Source organism: Triplophysa rosa, linkage group LG10 (assembly GCF_024868665.1).
Source record: "Triplophysa rosa linkage group LG10, Trosa_1v2, whole genome shotgun sequence".
NCBI lineage: Eukaryota > Metazoa > Chordata > Actinopteri > Cypriniformes > Nemacheilidae > Triplophysa > Triplophysa rosa.
The window spans coordinates 5,308,638-5,331,452 of record NC_079899.1 but is presented as its reverse complement, the minus strand read 5'-3'; the positions used below and the strand labels follow the sequence as shown (position 1 = coordinate 5,331,452).

The window sequence follows — 22,815 nt, the reverse complement described above, 5'->3', positions numbered from 1 at the left end:
CGAGGTGCGCAGTTTTAAAGTCACACGTGTCTCTCCGTGCAGCACGAGTGACGCAGTTTTAAAGTCACACGTCTCTCCGTGGATGCGTCTCTCCGTGGATGCTTCTCTTCGTGCGTCACAAGTTGTGCTGTTTTAAGTCAGACGTGTCTCTCGGACAGTGTCTTCAAGCTGCGCAGTTTTAAAGTTTAAAGGGGAGAGGTGTTTTAAATGACAAAATTAAAGATTATATTAGTAAAACCCAATTTGTGACGTTTGCACTTTGCAAAGTACATAATAGGCTAAATACCCTGATTTGGTGGTTTATTTAGTCGCTGCACGGAGAGACAAGTGTGACTTTAAAACTGCGCAGCACGGAGAGACACGTGTGACTTTTAAACTGCGCAACTTGCGCTGCACGAAGAGACGCATCCACGGAGAACCACATCTGACTTTAAAACTGCGCACCTCGCGCTGCACGAAGAGACGCATCCACGGAGAGACACTTCTGACTTTAAAACTGCCCAGCTCATGCTGCACGGAGAGACACATCTAAAACGGTCATTTTAAAAGGGAAGAAGATGCGCTTGATGTATAACTGTGCAGCTCGCAAGTGACATCACACACCAACTAATCGATAATGAAATTCGTTGACAACGAATGCGCACAACTTCCTACTTCGGGTTTTAATCTGATCAAGTGTTGACATGTCCTATCAAGTGGATTACAAACGGCATAAACCACCCCTTACAATCCGACTGAAATTTCAATCGGCTTGGGCATTTTTAATCTGATTGACGTTTATATGGAGCGTGCTATAATCGGATTACATTGGTCCATGTAAACTCACCTAGTTTCTCCAGCCGGCCTCAAAACCAGGGTAGAAAATAGCCTATTACTTATTGATTTTAAAGTTTTCGAATGCAAAAACCACGCAAACCTCATAAGTAGACCTCAGACAACAGTATAAAACGGCCATTTCAGCACACCTTTAAAATACACTCCGCAACCTCAATTTATAAGAAAATGAGTGTTCCCCTTCAGTCGGTCTCTCGGCGTTGTGTTTTCTGGAGTCAGCAGGTGATCAAATCCCTGTGAGCCACCTTCATCCCGGCCAACCTGAATCAGACAGCCGATGCGCGCTCTCGTCAGGGGACGCTCTGTGGAGAATGTGTCTCCACATGTAACCTCCCCTTTGTGGATTGGATGTGCCCTCCGTGACACACTCTTCAACGAGGAGAGCAGTGTTTCCCCAGTGTTCCTTACAGCGCCGGGCGGCGTCTCGCTAATAGAGACGAACGCCACAGTCCGTGAAGGCTGTTGGTACGAGCCTCTCAGGGTATGCTACTAAGTACTGATTCCACTGGAAGATTACGTCTCGCAGTAGCGCTCACTTGTGGCTCGCTGTGTCTAGTCAGTGTCGCTCCGCTTGAGGTCGTGATACGGCTCAGCGCCGTGGCATGTAAAGATAGGTCCCCAGTCTGTCTCTCAACACAACGTGGAGAGACCGACTGAAGGGGAATGTCCCCAATGACTGGAAGTTCAAACAGCTGGCACCCTCGTGTGACAACACCTCCTTTGAGTCACATGCTGTTACTATCATCCAGCCTGTTAAAACTCATGTTGTGGTTATCTATCGTCCCCCAGGTCAGCTTGGACATTTCTTGGAGGAGTTGGATACGCTTCTGTCATCCTTCCCCGAGGATGGTACTCCTCTGGTGGTACTTGGAGACTTCAACATCCACCTTGAAAAACCGCAGGCTGCCAACTTCAACAACCTGACTGCGTCGTTTGACCTCAAGCGAGTTCCCACTTCAGCAACCCATAAGTCTGGTAATCAACTTGATCTTATCTACACAAGACACTGCTCCACTCATCACTCCCAGGTAACCCCGCTGCACACGTCGGATCATTTCCTCATCACTCTTGATCTCGACCTAACTTCTCCAGACACATTCCAGAGCAACCTACGATCACTTTCTCCCTCCCGCTTATCCTCTGCGGTCTCCGCCACGCTCCCTTCCTCTGAACAGCTCTCTCTCGGATACTAACAGTGCCACCGACACTCTTTGCTCCACACTAACTTCCTGCTTAGACAACCTATGCCCTCTAACATCCAGGCCATCTCGTGCATCCCCAGCTGCCCCCTGGTTATCTGATGTTCTCTGTGAACATCGCGCTACGCTCAGGTCTGCTGAGAGAAAGTGGCGCAAATCTAAAGAACCCGCTGACCTAGGACTCTATCAGTCTCTCCTCTCTTCTTTCTCTGCTGATGTCTCCTCTGCAAAAACCCAGTACTACCACGCTAAAATTAAAGACTTGCCTGACTCTCGTACTCTCTTTAAAACCTTCTCTGCTCTTCTTTGCCCGCCTGCCCCCTCACCTCCATCCGACTTAACATCTGATGATTTTGCATCTTTCTTCGTAAAGTAAACAACCACCATCAGCAGTCAGTTTCCTGTGCCGCCGCCTCTTGTTCACGCCCAAAACCCCGACACATACTCATTCCCCACTTTCTCTCTCCTATCTCAAGATGATGTCTCCAAGGTCATGTCTTCTAACCACCCAACTACCTGCCCGCTAGATCCCATCCCCACTCATCTCATCCAGGCCATCTCTCCATCGCTTGCTCCCACTCTGACCCACATTATCAACTCATCTCTCACCACTGGTACATTTCCCACAGTCTTCAAAGAGGCCCGTATTACCCCGCTACTGAAGAAACCCACTCTTAATCCTGCACTGTTAGAGAACTACAGACCGGTATCACTCCTACCCACCATGGCTAAAACTCTTGAACGGGTGGTATGTAACCAGCTCTCATCCTTTCTCACCCAGAACAACCTCCTGGACACAACTAGTTACAATATTGAGTTAAAAGTAACTAAATATGGTACTTGGGTACTTTTTGTGGAAAGTAACTGAAAGTACTTTTGCGTTACTTTTTCCTCACCTAACTGATGCTCATGCTTTTCCAGACTTTGCTGTTCTTTAGTGTTTAACACTGTAATGCATTTATTTAACAATCCTATATAGCAGGAGTCTTCAACTAAAATTGCTTGAGGTCCAGTAAACAAACCCTCATTACCAGCCGAGGTCCGGAAAATAAAATACCTAAAAACATGAATTGATGGTTTTTGGCAGACCAAAGAAATAAACATGTCTTTTCATATCTATACGACGGCATAACAATTTCTGACAACAATATAATGAAGGAAAATGTGCAAAATGCCATAATCTCTAAACCTGCACTGAACATACATTCATTTCAACATTAACAACTTTAATAGAAAACTAAAGTGTTGTTTTCTGCTGAACTGAGATTAACAAATAGCAGCATCAAGTTGTGACTGATCATCCTCTGATAACATTTCAGCTCTTCTTGTGGCTGTTGCAGCTGAAAGGGGGGTTTGTTTAATATTTTCTAGTTCATGTCTTTATTTTCCTTCTAAAAGTGTTTCACACGCAGCCTCCATGCACTTTTTTACTATTTCCCCATCAGTAAAGGGCTTTTTATGTTTTCCTAAGATCCATTGTATTCTTAGTGAACATTCATATATTATGCTCATTGTTGGGTGGTAAGTGAGTGATGGAGGACCCGTGTAGATCGCTCCTACTGGGCTTTGAGCTAATATATTTTCTATGTGCTTACCGTCTAGTTTCATAATGCTGTTTAAGGTTTCCACGTTTAAGGTTCCACTTTTGATAACCGCAACAGACTCCGAGCAAATGAGACAAACCGGTCTCGTGCATGTCGATGCAGGAAGAATAAATTCATCTCGGAAAACATAGTGTTCAGCGTCAACTTTTCTAACTTTTGAAAATGACATTGTTTTTCAGTCACTGACAGTTACATCTGTCTGCGCGCTGTGCAGCGAGTCTGTCGCGGCTCTCTTCACTCGTCGACGTCTGTACGTAGCAACAGTGCGCATATGTTAACTGTCCGTCGCGTTGTAGGACCCAAACTGCTACTGAGCGGACCTTGATGTGCCTGGTATAAATTTGATTGCATTAGAAAATAATGTTAGGCGTTCATTTATTTATTATGTCAAAAAGCTTTGAGGTCCGGATGGACGCATCTCGCGGTCCGCATTCGGACCGGAGTCCGCTAGTTGGTGACCCCTGCTATATAGTCTATAACACCTTTATTTTCTTTAAAAAACACATTTCAAATATTTTCTGACCAGTAGTCCTCCACCTCATCAGAGCTCTGCCTACTGTTGACACTGCTAACTTCGGTGTCACTCTCCATATTTATTGTGTTTTGACAGCGTGGCTAGTTGCACAAGATGGCGCAGGTGAGCTTTTGGGACGGCAGAGTCGTTTCCAGTCATATAACACTGTGTGGGAAAAAGAGGATTTTTGGCTGGCAAATATGGGTTTTTTTTTATTTAAAATGTAATATATAAGCAATATGACAGATCCTCTTTGCATTGCTGAGAACTTCGTTGAGCCAAAACAACTCGATATTGTTATACGAAATTATGATTAATCTAATATATAATATATTACTAATATTATATAATCTTATTTTGAGGGGAAAATGACATTTAACATATTATGTTGTAAAAATGCTGGTATTTGGTGAGGAGACTAACAGACGACAGTTGACCCAAACGTGGGAGCGAGGGGACGGTCGGTCAAGGAAATCATTTTTTTGTGCCATGAAAAGTGAGATATTTGTCATTCAAATGTAGTGAAGTACAGTAAAAAGTAAACAGAAAAAGTAATACTTAAGTACAAATACTCAAAAAGTGTACTTAAGTACAGTTCTCAAGTAAATGTACTTCGTTACCCACCTCTGAACTAAATAAACCACCAAATCAGGGTATTTAGCCTATTATGTACTTTGCAAAGTGCAAACGTCACAAATTGGGTTTTACTAATATAATCTTTAATTTTGTCATTTAAAACACCTCTACCCTTTAAACTTTAAAACTGCGCAGCTTGAAGACACTGTCCGAGAGACACGTCTGACTTAAAACAGCACAACTTGTGACGCACGAAGAGAAGCATCCACGGAGAGACGCATCCACGGAGAGACGTGTGACTTTAAAACTGCGCACCTCACGCTGCACGGAGAGACAAGTGTGACTTTAAAACTGCGCAGCACGGAGAGACACGTGTGACTTTTAAACTGCGCAACTTGCGCTGCACGAAGAGACGCATCCACGGAGAACCACATCTGACTTTAAAACTGCGCACCTCGCGCTGCACGAAGAGACGCATCCACGGAGAGACACTTCTGACTTTAAAACTGCCCAGCTCATGCTGCACGGAGAGACACATCTAAAACGGTCATTTTAAAAGGGAAGAAGATGCGCTTGATGTATAACTGTGCAGCTCGCAAGTGACATCACACACCAACTAATCGATAATGAAATTCGTTGACAACGAATGCGCACAACTTCCTACTTCGGGTTTTAATCTGATCAAGTGTTGACATGTCCTATCAAGTGGATTACAAACGGCATAAACCACCCCTTACAATCCGACTGAAATTTCAATCGGCTTGGGCATTTTTAATCTGATTGACGTTTATATGGAGCGTGCTATAATCGGATTACATTGGTCCATGTAAACTCACCTAGTTTCTCCAGCCGGCCTCAAAACCAGGGTAGAAAATAGCCTATTACTTATTGATTTTAAAGTTTTCGAATGCAAAAACCACGCAAACCTCATAAGTAGACCTCAGACAACAGTATAAAACGGCCATTTCAGCACACCTTTAAAATACACTCCGCAACCTCAATTTATAAGAAAATGAGTGTTCCCCTTCAGTCGGTCTCTCGGCGTTGTGTTTTCTGGAGTCAGCAGGTGATCAAATCCCTGTGAGCCACCTTCATCCCGGCCAACCTGAATCAGACAGCCGATGCGCGCTCTCGTCAGGGGACGCTCTGTGGAGAATGTGTCTCCACATGTAACCTCCCCTTTGTGGATTGGATGTGCCCTCCGTGACACACTCTTCAACGAGGAGAGCAGTGTTTCCCCAGTGTTCCTTACAGCGCCGGGCGGCGTCTCGCTAATAGAGACGAACGCCACAGTCCGTGAAGGCTGTTGGTACGAGCCTCTCAGGGTATGCTACTAAGTACTGATTCCACTGGAAGATTACGTCTCGCAGTAGCGCTCACTTGTGGCTCGCTGTGTCTAGTCAGTGTCGCTCCGCTTGAGGTCGTGATACGGCTCAGCGCCGTGGCATGTAAAGATAGGTCCCCAGTCTGTCTCTCAACACAACGTGGAGAGACCGACTGAAGGGGAATGTCCCCAATGACTGGAAGTTCAAACAGCTGGCACCCTCGTGTGACAACACCTCCTTTGAGTCACATGCTGTTACTATCATCCAGCCTGTTAAAACTCATGTTGTGGTTATCTATCGTCCCCCAGGTCAGCTTGGACATTTCTTGGAGGAGTTGGATACGCTTCTGTCATCCTTCCCCGAGGATGGTACTCCTCTGGTGGTACTTGGAGACTTCAACATCCACCTTGAAAAACCGCAGGCTGCCAACTTCAACAACCTGACTGCGTCGTTTGACCTCAAGCGAGTTCCCACTTCAGCAACCCATAAGTCTGGTAATCAACTTGATCTTATCTACACAAGACACTGCTCCACTCATCACTCCCAGGTAACCCCGCTGCACACGTCGGATCATTTCCTCATCACTCTTGATCTCGACCTAACTTCTCCAGACACATTCCAGAGCAACCTACGATCACTTTCTCCCTCCCGCTTATCCTCTGCGGTCTCCGCCACGCTCCCTTCCTCTGAACAGCTCTCTCTCGGATACTAACAGTGCCACCGACACTCTTTGCTCCACACTAACTTCCTGCTTAGACAACCTATGCCCTCTAACATCCAGGCCATCTCGTGCATCCCCAGCTGCCCCCTGGTTATCTGATGTTCTCTGTGAACATCGCGCTACGCTCAGGTCTGCTGAGAGAAAGTGGCGCAAATCTAAAGAACCCGCTGACCTAGGACTCTATCAGTCTCTCCTCTCTTCTTTCTCTGCTGATGTCTCCTCTGCAAAAACCCAGTACTACCACGCTAAAATTAAAGACTTGCCTGACTCTCGTACTCTCTTTAAAACCTTCTCTGCTCTTCTTTGCCCGCCTGCCCCCTCACCTCCATCCGACTTAACATCTGATGATTTTGCATCTTTCTTCGTAAAGTAAACAACCACCATCAGCAGTCAGTTTCCTGTGCCGCCGCCTCTTGTTCACGCCCAAAACCCCGACACATACTCATTCCCCACTTTCTCTCTCCTATCTCAAGATGATGTCTCCAAGGTCATGTCTTCTAACCACCCAACTACCTGCCCGCTAGATCCCATCCCCACTCATCTCATCCAGGCCATCTCTCCATCGCTTGCTCCCACTCTGACCCACATTATCAACTCATCTCTCACCACTGGTACATTTCCCACAGTCTTCAAAGAGGCCCGTATTACCCCGCTACTGAAGAAACCCACTCTTAATCCTGCACTGTTAGAGAACTACAGACCGGTATCACTCCTACCCACCATGGCTAAAACTCTTGAACGGGTGGTATGTAACCAGCTCTCATCCTTTCTCACCCAGAACAACCTCCTGGACACCAACCAGTCTGGTTTCAAGAGTGGTCATTCCACTGAGACTGCGCTGCTCTCAGTCATTGAAGCCCTGAGACTGCCTCTAACTCATCTGTACTTATCCTACTGGATCTGTCTGCTGCCTTTGACACTGTTAACCACCACATACTCCTGTTGACCCTCAAGGCTATGGGTGTCTCTGGAGTGGTGCTACAATGGTTCAGGACTTACCTCACAGGTAGGTCATTTAGAGTATCCTGGAGAGGTGAGATCTCTGAGTCCCAACATCTCAACACAGGGGTGCCCTCAGGGCTCCGTGCTTGGTCCGTTGCTATTTTCTATATACACGACATCCCTTAGGCTCTGTCATTCAGAAACATGGCTTTTCCTATCACTGCTATGCAGATGATACACAACTCCACCTGTCATTTCAGCCTGACGATCCGACTGTTTCTGCATGCATTTCAGCATGCCTAGCCGACATCTCGCTCTGGATGAACGACCATCACCTGCAGCTGAACCTCGCTAAAACAGAACTGCTTGTAATCCCAGCCGAAACAAAGAGTAATCACAACTTCTCCATTCAACTGGGCTCATCAACCATCACTTCTTCCAGAATGGCCAGAAACCTGGGAGTGGTGATCAACGATCGGCTTAACTTCACTGATCATGTTGCCATCACCACCCGGTCCTGCAGATTCATCCTCTACAATATTAGGAAAATTAGACCTTTCCTATCCCAGCATGCTACGCAAATCCTAGTCCAGGCTCTTGTTCTGTCCAGACTGGACTACTGCAATGCGCTACTGGCTGGACTTCCAGCTAGCACAACCAAACCTCTACAGATGATCCAGAATGCGGCGGCAAGAGTGGTCTTCAATGAACCGAAGAGAGCGCATGTCACTCCTCTCTTCACTAAGTTACATTGGCTCCCTATAGTCGCTCCAATCAAATTCAAGGCTCTGCTCCTGGCCTACAAGACCACCACTGATTTAGCACCCCCTTACCTTCACTTGATAATGCAGACTTATATACCCGCCAGATCCCTACGTCCGCAAACGAACAATGTCTTGTGGTGCCACCCCAAAAAGGTAAAAAACTCTTATATGTAAATATACTCTCTTGCCAGGATCCTGTCCTTCCTGTCCTGAGTTTTCGAGCCTTGTGGACAGGGTCGTGACAGTACCATGTCTTGTGTGTGTTATGTCTTGTGTGGAGACACGTGTCGGTATGTTTTGACATTTCGGCGCGTGTCGTCCTGTTTTTCGTTTAGCTCCGCCCCCTTGTTTCTCTGTTTAGTGTCCCATTAGTGTTTCATCTCCCTCACCTGCCCATAACCTTCCTGCCAGTCTCCATTAATGTTGAGCCTTGTCACCTGTCCTTCACCGTCCCTGTATCATTTTCCCTCGTCAGTGGTTCCCTTGATAAGTCCTGTGTTTATTCACAGTCGTTTTCAGTGCATTGTTCTTTGTAAGTGCGTTTTACTCGCCCTACTGTCTGATTGCTGTGGATTACGTTTTCCTGTGGATTTTCCCTTTTCCTGTGGATTTATTATTTTGGATTACCTGTCGGATTATCGTGTTCCCTTCGTGTTGGATTTATTATTTACATTCTCCTTGGACCTTGTTTTTTTTTTTTATTCTCGTTTTATTAGTCGTGTTTTCCCCATTGTGGGTTTTTTGTTTGTCTTATTAATAAAAGTATTTTTGTTAACCCTTAAGATGCCTGCATTTGGGTTCTGTCTCGTCCCATTCTGTGACACTCTCTCACGTACCTTCTCGGGATCGGATCCACATTTATGGAATGATCTGCCTGCTGCAACAAGATCAGCAGATTTTGTAGCCATATTTAAGAACCGTCTGAAAACACATCTCTTCCGTCAACACCTGACTGATCAGCTCTGACTTCTATCTCTTATATACTTTCTAAAAAAATAAAATAAAATAAAACTTAGCTCTGTACACTATGATAGGCTATGTGAGGCCAATTTTCTTTTGTTGAATTTATGCTTTTTGTTGTCCTTATGTTGTTCCAATTGCTTCCATTGTTTCCATCATCTGTAAGTCGCTTTGGATAAAAGCGTCTGCTAAATGAAATGACCAAATGTAAATGTAATGTAAATGTCTCGGTTATGACTGTAACCACCGTTCCCTGATGAAGGGAACGAGACGTTGTGTCTTCATGCCACAACGCTTCGCTGACCCGCTGCAGCGACCGGTTCAGGTTCCTCAGGTTCCTCAGCCCAAAGGGTGAGTGTATGGCCGCCGTCGCCTCCCTTTTATACCCGTATGCACGGGGCGGGGACTGGCGTGTGTGTGCCATTCCCCAAAGCCCATTGCCGTTTTAAATTCCTCTCGGAGATGATAGGTTCTCAAGATCAAACCCCAGTCTGTCTCTCAACACAACGTGTTTGGTGATGAGGTTTGAGAATACATTGAGAGTCATCCGAGTCCATTCCTCCATAAAGAATTTCTCCAGATCCTTCAAATGTTGGTGCTCTCTTATCTTCAGTTCATCCCACTAATTTTCTATAGTGTTCAGGTCAGGGAACTGGGATGGCTATGGCAGGATCTTGATTTTGCGTTCAGTGACACATTTTTTTGTTGATTTGGATGTTTGTTTTGAATCAGTGTGCTGATGGAAGATCTAACCATGAGCCATTATAATATTTCTAGCAGAGCTGAAGTCATATATCTGGCCATGTATCTGATCAAGATGTCCAGAACCTCTGGTATAAAAGTAGGTTCACAACAATAAAGATCTGGCAACATATTTAACTGTGGACATGGGGCACTTTTTTATCCCTGTGTGCACCATATCTTGTGTTATTGCTGCCAAAAATCTCTTTTTCATTTCACATGGCCATAGAACCTAGTCCTGGTTGAAGTTCCAGTATGGCAGATTAATATGGTGGAGTTCATTTTTGCATGAGAGCAGAAGATTTGCTTCTTGAACAGTGTTTCTTGTTTCTTGAACAGTGTTTCTTGAACACCACAAACAACTTGTGGTGATGGAGGTGCAGTTTTCCTTTATTTTTATTTGATTTTTTCCGAGACTAAAATTCAACTAATTTCTGCAATTCTCCATCTGTGATCTTTGAAAAGTCTTTGGCCACTCAAAATATTATTTTTGCTGTGCATTAAGACAATATAGACACACATTCTCTTTCAGGCAGATTCGCAACATCTCCAGTCCATTTAAACTTCTTGATCATTGCCCCGATGTTGGAAATGGGAATTTTTATTGTTTCAACCATTTCCTTTAAAATGCACTTTCTATTTTGTGTAGCTCAACAATCTTTTGCTTCACATCAGAACTATTGTTAGGTTTTATCCATTGTGATGAATGATCAAGGGGGGTTGGGCTTTGAGTTACTTAATATTTATTCTCCTGTGAAATAAGAAGTCATGACTGGACAACATCATGTTTCTAGTCACTTGGTGTGGGAATATACTTGGGAGATATTTTACTCATAAGACTTTCTAAGGGTGCCAATAATTGTGCCCAGTGTGTATTAGAGAAAAAAAAGATATCCCCCCACCCACTTTAAATTTTTTCCATCAATGAAATGTTGGAATTTGTAGATTTTTTTAAATAAAAGATCAAAATGAGAAACAGTGCAGATTTATTTTTACAGACTTCTTTGCTCATATTTACCAAGGGAGCAAATAATAGTGGAGGGCACTGTATTGTATCCGTTAGTGTTATTATTCTGCTTCTTCTTCTTTTGCCATAGAAGACTATGGCAGCTCATAGAACCGTGTCTATTTTCCTCTAAATCCTTGGCTCACGTTAATTCGAATGCACCATATGCCCTCAATTTACCAGTCTGTTTATGTTCTGACCCTTACTTGGGGCTACTGAGCTACTGTGTGAGAAGCGACCAAAATAACAAGATTGTTTGGAAACAATCAGTGGTCTTCCTCATAGGGTGTCTGGGATGAACCTGAGAGAGAGGGTGCAAAGCTACATGTAAGAGACATCTGGAAGAGATTCAGAAAAGACCCACTGCTCATCTGAATTGAAAAGAGCTAGTTGAAGTGGTTCAGCCATTTGGTCAGAATGCCTCCCAGATGCTTCCCTGAAAAGGTTTTCTGGGCATGTCCAACTAGGAGGAGACCCTGGGCAGACCCAGCACATGCTGGATTAATTATATATTTTATATAATTTTCCAGACTGGCTTGGAAACACCTTGGGATCCCCCAGGAGGAGCTAGAAAAAGTAGCCAGGGAAAAGGATGTCTGGGCTGCCCTTCTCGGCCAGTTGCCTCCTCAACACTGTCTCAGATAAGCAGAACAAGAATAAATAGATTAATATGTTTTAAATTTAGTTTTTATTGTCAGATGTACTTAGAAACTCTGTTTTCAAATCCAAATTTGGGGATTTTTTTATTTATTAGGTTAATATACTGTAATATTGTTACCCGTGACAATGTATACAGGGATTACTGATTTAATTCAATCTGATCTACTTATTTATACAGACAGTACTGCTGAAGGGAATTACCTATCTGGTAATGCATAAACCAAGCAACAGCAAGGTCAAGAGATGGATTTTCAGGAAACACATGCATGGATATAATATGAATCTTGCACTATATTGTATGTTTGAATAAATAAAAACTCATTTGAAATCTGCTAAAAAACTCAAAACTCAAACAATGACTCAATGATCTTAACAAAAGTTTTTATATTCAAACTGATGCCCTCACCTCTGCAATCATACGATTAGTGTCCCCTAAAAAAAGCAAATCCAAAGCCTCCTCTTCATTAGCTGATTGCTGCAATGACAGGTTCTTGATATGAATATTCTGGTCTGAGTCTTCCATGATGGTTACCCTCCTAGTCAATGACAAACAATAATAAGCTTACCCACAGAACAAACAAATAAGGTGTCAAACTTAAAGTATTGCACAGTATAACACATTATAACAGTTATAAATGTATTGCTGAAAGACTTTACAATGATTGTGAACTATTTAGTACTGAATTGCTGAGCTAGACCAATAAACAGTTTTTCAACATTTTTGCGTTTAGCATTGTTTTGGGCAGGCCTGAAATCATGTCTCGGTGTTGCAATCGAGTATGGCCCCTCTCCTAACACTAGAGAGCATTAGCATCATTTGTTTGCCTCCTCAATCAAGAGTTTGGGGTTGCCAACTCTCACACACTTTAAGGCTCTCCCACACTTTCACTCTGCCTAAAGAAATCTCAGAGAACGGTTACTCAGTTATGAATGAACATAGGGGAAGAATGCAAAAAGATGAAGGGGGATCACTGCATGTAATCACAACACGCTTCAGTGATTCTCTATTGATGAAGATCACACGCATTAAAGTAGATATTCTTTTGCTGTTTTTGAAGGTTTGATTATGTTTTTGGGGTTTTTAACAATGGATGTTCATGTTTCTAGTTTCAAAAAACGCTTTATATTTCACATATTTCAAGTCTATCGTTCACAGCTGTCCCTCTTCTAACAACACGACTGGATTTCTTACGGTCTGTATAAAATCCTTCCTTCCAAATGCTCTGATTGGTAAAGCTGACCAGGTCTGTCGTGATTGGTTCCTCGCTTAGAGCATGTGTTTGAAGATGTCCCACCCATACCATATAAGCGAGCTTATGCTTCTCAGGCTGTTGTGATTGGTCGTTCCCCTGTCAGTGCACGTGTGTTCATAAGCTTTGGCAGTAACAATGGCATCAACTTCACTTCATCAGTTAAACACATGCGGATCAATCGAAGTGTAACGGAGGTCTGCTAGTGCATGTGCAAACGTCAATCTTAGTTAGAGATCGCAATTTTTTTCCTACTATGGCGAGGGAAATGACACTGGACCAATTGGGTCAGACCGGTTATATTAATTAACACTAACAACAGAAGCGTTAGTTTTGCCTTTTTATATTGGACCTAAGTTGGATAAGAAAACAAGCAGATTGACTAGGAGACATTTGCAAGCAGGACTTCAAAGGACGTTTCATAGAAGTGTTTTAGAGGTATGCGCACACACACACACACAATATCAGTGTATTACACAGAACAGCTTTCACAGCCGATGTTAAAGTCATGGAAGCTCTTATTTGACCGTTGGTTATCTTTAGAAAATGTGTAGCGGAATTCTTATTACCAGCTATAGGACTGTGATGAAAGTGAAAGTAATTAATTGTGCAGCTCAGTCAAATGTTTACAATCTCTGATAACCAAACACTACTTCCTCTTCTCTGAGGAAGGCCTCGCCCCTTTTTTGGTGTATTCTTTTGGGTGGAGGTTTTTCAAAAACTCGGAATAGTGACATCGTTTACCCGGGAAGTAAAGGGCTGTAGTCCGATTCCAGCCGTTCTCTGTAGTCCTTGAAAAGCGAATTCTGTTAAAGGAGAGGTTGTTCGAATGGTTTTACTAGATGTGAAATAAGTCTCTGGTGTCCCCAGAGTGTGTATGTCAAGTTTTAGCTCAAAATACCCAGCGGATCATTTATTATAGAATGTTGAAGTTGCCCGTTTTTGAGTGCGTGTAAAAACGCACAGATTTTGCTTGTATCTCTTTAAATGTTAATGAGCTTTTCGTCCCAGCCCCCTCTCCAGAGGAGGGCGGAGTTTCAGGAACTCGTGCTGATGTGTACCGGCCAAAACAAAACATCAAAATGTCAGTAATTGTTAGTGGTGTTCAGCCCTATATGTACAAACCGGAGTCTGACACTGATGGAGAGACACAAGAAGTGACAACCTTAAGAATGGAACAGGACGTTTCCGAATGGTTTGTTGTAATTTTGCAGTTATTGAGAAAAAACAGCGGGCCCTCCTCTGCTTTTCCCTGTGAGCTCTTTTGTTCTGTCCGTGCTGTGTACAAAGAACCCTGTGAGCTCGATGGCTGAATCTGGTACCTCCACAGACATTCAGGTTTCTATTAAGCAGATAATGCAGCAGTCCCTTGTTTCTATTTGATAGGAGATGCGTGCCGGTAGTACACAAAGTTTATTGTTCAGCGATTGGACATTAGCCAGCAGAATAGTTGGTAGTGGAGGTCGGTCTGCCTGGCGTCTAAGTCTGATGAGGACACTGGCTCTCTTCCCCCTTTTCCGGCTGTGCTTTTGTGGTCGAGGCCGCGCATTCCAGACAAAGGGCTCTTGTGCCATGTTTATACAAACAAAGTGCCGGCGTTTATGAACTCAAAGTCCAGTTTGCGGTTAGTGACAAATGAGCCAATTTCTAGAAGTGTGCGTCTGTCATATACAATAAGACTAACAGCATCCAGCACAAAAAAAAACACTAAAATTACAAATAAAACAGACGAAAAACTGCAAAGTTTGGTCGGAGCTCGCAACACTGTCAAACTGTGTTTACTATGTAACACAGTTATACTATGTGTTTATTAGGGATGCCACAATTCTCAATGTAATATTTTACACTCTGAACTGGCTCTGTTTGTGTTTGTCTGTATGTCTGTACGCTGAGATAGATAAACGCATCCCCACGAGTAATATCTAATAACGAGTGGTGGTCGGGCGGTGAAGCAGGGCTGCCTGCAACACGAGAAGTAATGTGCTGTTAAGTATAATGTTGACGAACAGATGCAGGCTGGCTTTATTGTATGCCCGTTGTACTATACTATACTAAAGTGGTAATGTCCGAATTTGGCACATCAAGAATATATTTATACATTGCATACGAAAGCAGCACGTTCGCGTTGCTCTCACCCAGCACATGCAGAAAGAGCGTCTACAGCACCATGCCAAAGTCCGTTTAATGAAAGTCATGCTACTCTGCGGCCTTATGTACCTACAGTACACATATTTGTACTCTATACTATAAATAAAATAAAATACTGAAGCGTCTGAAGAATGACAGACAAAAGTCTTTTTTGGCTCACTTTATGTTATTTGGAACTCAGAGCAATGTAAAACACAACTGCGCCTGTCTGAACTAAAACTGCTCATCCTTTTTTAAAACTGGATCAATAGTTTCATTTTTAATGTTTTGATATGTTGATGAATGTTTATAACTTAATCCTGGGTTAACATCAGAGAAAATCAGCTGTGTTTGCAGTGGTGTTTATTCCATATGGGGGATATATGCTGATAATCCAACGATATTATAGGGCACATTCGGTTTTAAAGGAAATAAAGCTAAATCATGTTAGAGTTGGGTTTTGCCATTTTTTATGAATGACGCGCATCGCAAAACACACGAGCAAACACACGCAGAGTTTTGCACAGGCACTCTGATCTCACTCGCTGTATTTCTCAATTTGCACAAAAAACAGAGCGAATACAAACATTAAAGCTCTGTATGCAACCCAGCATTAAATGAAAAAATCAACAACTGTCCCTACACTTTTTATATGTTGAAAATGATTCAAACTGAATAAAGCATTGATTGAATGCATGGAGCAAATTAAAAAGGTAAACCCTTGTTAAATGAAACGTCTCGGTTATGACTGTAACCTCCGTTCCCTGATGGAGGTAACGAGACGTTGTGTTGAGAGACAGACTGGGGTTTGATCTTGAGAACCTATCATCTCCGAGAGGAATTTAAAATGCCAATGGGCTTTGGTGAATGGCACACGCATGCCAGTCCCCACCCCGTGCATACGGGTATAAAAGGGAGGCAGCGGCGGCCATTCACTCACCCTTTGGGCTGAGGAACTTGAGAGACATCTCCCGGTCGCTGCAGCGGGTCGGCGAAGCGTTGTGGCATGAAGACACAACGTCTCGTTCCCTCCATCAGGGAAAGGAGCTAACAGTCGTAACAGAGACGTTCCTCTCGACGTTGTGACTGGACTAGCGAGTCACAAGTGAGCACTACTGCAAGACGTAATCTTCTAGTGGGGTCAGTACTAGTAGCATACCCTGAGAGGCCTGTACCGACGGCCATCACGGACGGTGGCGTTCGTCTCTATTAGCGAGACACCGTCCAGTGCCATAAGAACACTGGGGAAACACTGCTCTCCTCGTTGAAGAGAAGTGTTACGGAGGCCACATCCTACCACAAGGGGAAATTACATGAGGAGACACCAACATGGTCTCACCAGTGGGGAGAACAACATGTGAGAAATTGTGTCAGCCCGAATGGGATGACAGAACCCAGGTGGTGTAATCCACCGGAGGGGAGGTCACAACAGTGAGGAATTCAACATACGGGACGACCCTGCAGAGGAGTCACTATGTATGGGGCAACAGTCCTCGTATAGGGGTCCACCTGAGCAGGGGCGACTCTACCAGTACTGGACTTGGTTCGAACAGACCGCTCCGCCCGGTCTGTTACCATAATGACAATGCTTAGTGATGGATGGAATGCCTATACTTCGCCCTAAGGGGGTGTGAAGTGTTACCTGCCTGGTGTTACCGCCGGCCAACGCAATGTCAAGTGGAGATTGCGGAAGGCAGCGAGAAGTTGTGTCGCCCAGCGCACAGAGAGTGCTGCAGATAAGCCCGGAGGAGAGACGCTCTTTTGAGAGAGAGTGGGCGCCCAGCCCTAAAAAGGGCCCGGCTTGGGTGGGGGACGTGGCAGGTGGCATCTGGCGCTGACCTGGCCGGGGGGACAGGCCCGCTGTTACTCTCAATCCCCCTGGCTCATCCAGTCAGGGCCGCACTGTCTCCTAGGCAGGTTCCCAACGGGGTAGAAACCCTCTCCCGTGGGGCTCTGCATCTTTGGCAGGCCATCGCTTGGAGGCCCTCACAGTACCAGAGGGGCCACCATGGGGGGTGGGGCTGCTGGGGGGCAAGGCTGCTGGGGGGCAGGCCTGAATGCGAAAGGCAGTCTGAGCGAGGGGTGTTTCTCCTGGAATGTTTAGACATTGGTTTGCCAATCAAAGTGAATCCTCGGGACCTCGACGACCAATAGGTGGTTCTTCACCACGGAGAACCTCCACAGTGTCACCACACAGCCCCGCTTGCGAGATGGGCGCAACTAGAAGGATCGACTTCTGAGCGTCACTATGCAAGGTTGAGCCACAGATGTCTCCCTTGGACCACTATCGTGGACGCCGTCCGACCCAGAGCACCCGCCATGACCTTCGTCGCACGAGACGCGAGGCCGGTGGCGGTGAGCAGCCAGGTCGGTTTTCCCATCAACCAGATCTTAACACTTTGACTTATGACCCGATGGGTCACCATAGCATTATGAACCTGATGGACCACCATAGCGTGGAGGGCGGAGGCAGTTTAACCCACGCGTGTTAAAGAGCTTACAAGCCATGGAAGGGAGCCTTGGTCGAACCCTCCAAGTGGCAGCGTCGGCGGTGCACCGCCACTGCACATTCCACCTTGGGGAAGTCGACATATCTCTTAGCTTCCCCACTGTCCAGGGAAGTAACAGCTCCTGAGTCCATCAGACGGGAACGCGCCGCGAATGGCATATTCCACATCTTTGTGAGCTCCTCACGCACCTCCAGGTCAGCCGCGAGCATTCCGGGGAGAGCGGGGCAAGCACGGCCATCATCTCTGCGTTGCCTCGTCTTGGGCTCGATCGCCTGGGGGCGGCGCTCCAAGGGGTCTCCGCAACCGATGCCAGGAGGTAGCTGTCCGACGTTATGACAGAAAGTTTGTCCCCATCCCATTGTCGAGTTTGCCCGCTATGGGACTGTACACCGCCACCCATGGGAGACAAGCCGATGAGCATGCCGGGGCACGCATGATCCGCGAGCCGAAACTGGTAGAGTGACATCAATGGGAAACCCCAATCACCCCCGCCGCTCGCCGAAGCGGCAGTCGAACTTGCTCGGGAAGCAGACGGGGTTGCGGCTACATTCCGAAGAACGTAGCCAACCGTGACCGCAACACCTTAATTGACGAGCCCTGCCACTGCATGCTGGACCCCCATAATGCAATACAGGTGTCGTGCCCGTTCCTCTTTTAGAAATATCTGTGGCTTGCTGCCAAGACGCCCAGGGGAAGTCCGCTGCCGAGAGGGAGAAATCCGCTGCTTCGCGTCGTAAATCCAGCAGTCTGGAAGAAATCTTGAAGAGATGGAGCGCTTGACATGTACGTCATGCAGGTTCCGAAGAACAAAGGATGAGTGAATGGCCGCCGCCACCTAACTTTTATACCCGTATGCACGGGGCGGGGACTGGAGTGCGTGTGCCATTCGCCAAAGCCCATTGTTTTAAATTCCTTTCGGAGATGATAGGTCCTCCCAGTCTGTCTCTCAACACAACGTCGAGAGACCGACCGAAGGGGAACTATGTATTTATGACTAGTATTAAATATAATTATTACTGCCTGTGGATTTAAGTTCTTGTAACTTTGATATTGGAGACGTTTGTCTTTCACACCTAAACCTCTTAACTCTTGCCCGTCTGCTGAGTGAGGCAATGAGCTTGACACGTCAACTCGCGCTGAGTGAAGATCTGTGAATAGACTGCCACTTAGAAGTAAACCAGAGGCAACACACATTAAAGAAGTACCGCCGCAGAGACAGCGACGACGGAAGGATCATATATGAAAATGCGTCCCTATTGCTTTGTGAGAGATCGCTTTATATGTCGTGATTATGTGTAACCTACATGTCTAACCAAGTTTACAGAAGGCTCCAACTAAGCACGTAGCTTGTCAAACAGACACACAGAAATGTACATCACAGGGCACACTGCTGTATTTTGGAACTGTTATCCAATCATAGCAGTGGGTGTTTACTTCCAAGTCTTCAATGCGGCCCACCCACAAAAAAATAGCTTATTACTTATTGATTTTGATGTTTTTGAATGTAAAAACCATGTGAACATCATAAGTAGACCTCCGACAACAGTATAAAGTAATAAAAAGGCCAGTTCATGACACCTTTAAATGAATAAGTAACCCTAAAAAAAAAAATTATGTTATTTTAAGATTTTGTTGGTATATTTCCTGTATACTATTATTTTAGTTTTCAGTGTTTCGCCTCTACTCTTGTTCGTTTTCTTTTAATGAATCTGGCACTGCATACAAAATTTTCTTGACTCTGTGTTTGTAGATTCTTCCATGCTGATGGCTGTGCAGCAGAGGTGGAGAAGACCTCCTGTCAGAAAACACCTCTAAGGCGCTATAAACCATAACAATAAAGTAAAACCACAAACATAAACACTATTGTTTAAATGTTTTAGGTTATGATTTTAGTTTAGCTTAGTTAGACAAAAAATACAGTATAAACAGAAATATTGTTAAATATGATTACAATTTAAATGAAATGTTTTCTATGCGAATATATAGTAATGTGTAATATATTTCTGTGATGTAAGGCTGATTTTTCAACATCATTAGTCGCTTCTTCAGTGTCACCTGAATGTTTCTTGAGCAGTAAATCAGCGTATTAGAATGACTTGTGATAAATAAGCTAAGTAAGGTCACAAAACTCTGGACTATTGGTAGTACCCAGGATATCACAGTAAAAGCATTTTACACCTAAACTCTCCCAGTTTAAATCTAGATTAAAACACATCTTTTTAGTCAAGCATAAACATAACATATTTTGTAACCTTGTTCTCCAGTAATGACAGAGTAAAAAATGCACATGATCATCTTTTGCTTGAAATATAAACGGCAGCTATGCTAATGCATTTCCTTTTGCTTTCCTGTTTCTCTCTCTGAGGATGCACATCCTAAAGTAACTAGAGATTACAGTAGCTCCAGTTTGGATCCAGAATCACTTGTGAAGACTTTCGATGACACCAACACTCAAAAAGACTTCAGATGATGGCAAATATAGATGGACATACAAAACTGCCAAATTTTATATATTGTAATCACTGCGTAAGTTTGCAGATTTTCAACCCACTTTGTATTGTTACAACAATGGCAATATATGTGAACAGACAATGTTTACTCTTTTTTTAGAGTTACTCGTAATCGTATTGAGATATCCACATTTATTTGTCCACAAAACTCTGCTGGATAATGTGTTAATAATACATATATTATAGACATTGTACCAGTACAAACTGGTTTGAAAATCTGCAAACTTACCCTATAATAATGTTTGTTATTTTTAACTGAACATGACTTTAGTCACCTGTATTATCTTAAGAGCTATTGCGATATGAACATTATTTGTTGCCAGAAGATGTTTCTCAGTCAGTCATAGCTACATCTGACTGATTAAAGTACAGTGAGGGAAATAATTATTTGATCCCCTGCTGATTTTGTAAGTTTGCCTGCTTACAAAGAAATGAAGGGTCTATAATTTTTATTTTAACTGATAGAGACAAAATATAAAAAATCAGGGGAAAACGTCTTGGTTACGGATGTAACCTCAGTTCCCTGATGGAGGGAACGAGACGTTGTGTCAAGCCGACAGATGGGGTTCGCTCTTGAGAACCTATCAACTTCTGACTAGTTTAGAAAAGGCGAATGAAATTGGCAAATGAAATTTGCATGCCGGACTCCGCCCCCGGATATCCGGGTATAAAAGGGAGACGGCTTGCTGCATTCATTCACCTTTTGGTCTGAGGAGCCTGAGCATCCCTCGACCACTGCGGCGGGTGGCCAGCGTTGTGGCAAGAAGGACACAACGTCTCGTTCCCTCCATAAGGGAAATGAGGTTACATCCGTAACCAAGACGTTCCCTTTCTGTCGGTCTCTCAACGTTGTGTCGAGCCGACAGATGGGGTTCCTATGGAAAACGCCACAGCGCTGTGCTGTGTCACAATCTCTAGCGGAGCGAAGCTGACTGGCCTGGGCGAGTCAGATGTGAGCGCTAGCGCAAAATTGTAACCGTCCAGTGGAGATGTAGGGGGTCCCAGAGCATTTTAGAAAAAGGTGGGAAGCCCCTGCCACCGGCCGTCACGGGCGGAGGCCTTGATTCTCTAACAGCGAGAAGCCGCCCGGAAACGTAAGGGCCACTGGGTAAGCATTATTTTCCCCTGGGGGAAAACGCTACAGAGACCGCTACCTACCGTAGGGAGGAATTAGTGGAGACACCACATGGTCTCACCATCAGGGGAGAACTCATGGGAAAACGTGCGGACTGAAGGAGTTAACCGCAAGGTGGAGGTCCACCTAGGGAGGTCATGGGTTGCCGAGGTGGGAACCATTCATGAGGATACATCAGACGGAACCGCCCACGGGGGGGGGGGTTACCACGTCTGGAGCAGTAGGTCCGATTAGAGCTATGTGGTAGATAACTCAACTGTTCCCCAGCCTAAGGGGGCAGGGCTGCTCTGCCCAGCCTCCCCCCAGGAAAGTGCTTAGTGATGGATGGAATGCCTGTTCTATACCCAGTGGGGAAAGCAGGGAGGCGTAAATGCCGCTGATCCCCGTAAAGGAAGGGGGAAGGGCTTTCGCAGGCGTACGCCCTACCGGCTGCCAGTCCTACACGTTGCCCTGCAGGACGCGGGCTGACACCGGTTCCACGCGTAGGTATTAGAACCTCGCGAAGGTGTTGGGCGTAGCCCAACCCGCAGCTCTGCAGATGTCTGCCAGAGAGGCGCCCTGTGCCAGTGCCCATGAGGAGTGTGCCTCACTCCTAACGGGCAGGGGCGATCTTGAGATCGGTATGCCGTAGCGACGGCATCCACGATCCAGTGCGCCAGCTTCTGTTTGGAGACAGCCCTCTCCTTCTGCTGACTTCCAAAACAGACAAAAAGCTGCTCAGAGCTTCTGAAGCTCTGCGTGCGGTCCAAGTAGAGGCACAATGCGCGTACTGGACACAACACGGATGGGGTTGGGTCTTCTTCCCCAGTGGGGAGCGCCTGCAGGTTCACCACCTGGTCTCAAGGGGGAATGGTGGGAACTTTGGCCCGAGTTCTAGGCAATCTGTGGACACGGAGGGTGTTTGTAGGTCCCCTACCCTCTTGGAGGTGAGCGCCATCAGGAGAGCAATCTTTATCGTGAGGTGAGAAAGAGTGGCAGCTCCGAGGGGCTCGAAGGGGGGGCCTCTTGAGGCCCGCCACCTAGGTCGCAGGAGGGTACGGAGCGCGGATGAGGCGGTAGCCTTCTCGCGCCCCTTAGGAACCTAACGACCAGGTCGTGCTGTCCCAGAGGCTTCCCAGCAACTAGGTCGTGATGAGCGGCCATAGCGGCTACATACACTCCCAGTGTGGAGGGGGGAGAGGTTACTCTCCAGTCTCTCTTGAGCAAGGGACAGCACGTTCCCGATCGAGCAACTCCGCGGGTCTTCTCTTCGAGAAGAGCACCAGGAAGAGAAGAGGCACCACTTATGGGCATATAGCCGCCTAGTGGCCGAGCCCCTAGCCCGAGTGATGTCCCAACCACCGGGGGTGGGCCACTCAGGATCTCCTCGTCCTGGGTCTGCCTGGGATGCCGTAACGTGCCCCTTCCCCTGGAAAAGCAGGTCCTTCACCAGGGGGA

At 45.5% G+C, this 22,815-nt stretch overlaps 1 protein-coding gene across 1 annotated transcript in view; it reads right to left on the bottom strand.

Moving 5' to 3' along the window:
- kif6 (kinesin family member 6) overlaps window positions 1–22,815 on the bottom strand; it is a 171,107-nt gene that overhangs the window by 141,159 nt on the left and 7,133 nt on the right. Inside the window, exon 3 of the mRNA XM_057344758.1 lies at window positions 12,253–12,382. Coding sequence (XP_057200741.1) covers window positions 12,253–12,382 — 130 coding nt within the window. The remainder of the gene's footprint in view (window positions 1–12,252; window positions 12,383–22,815) is intronic.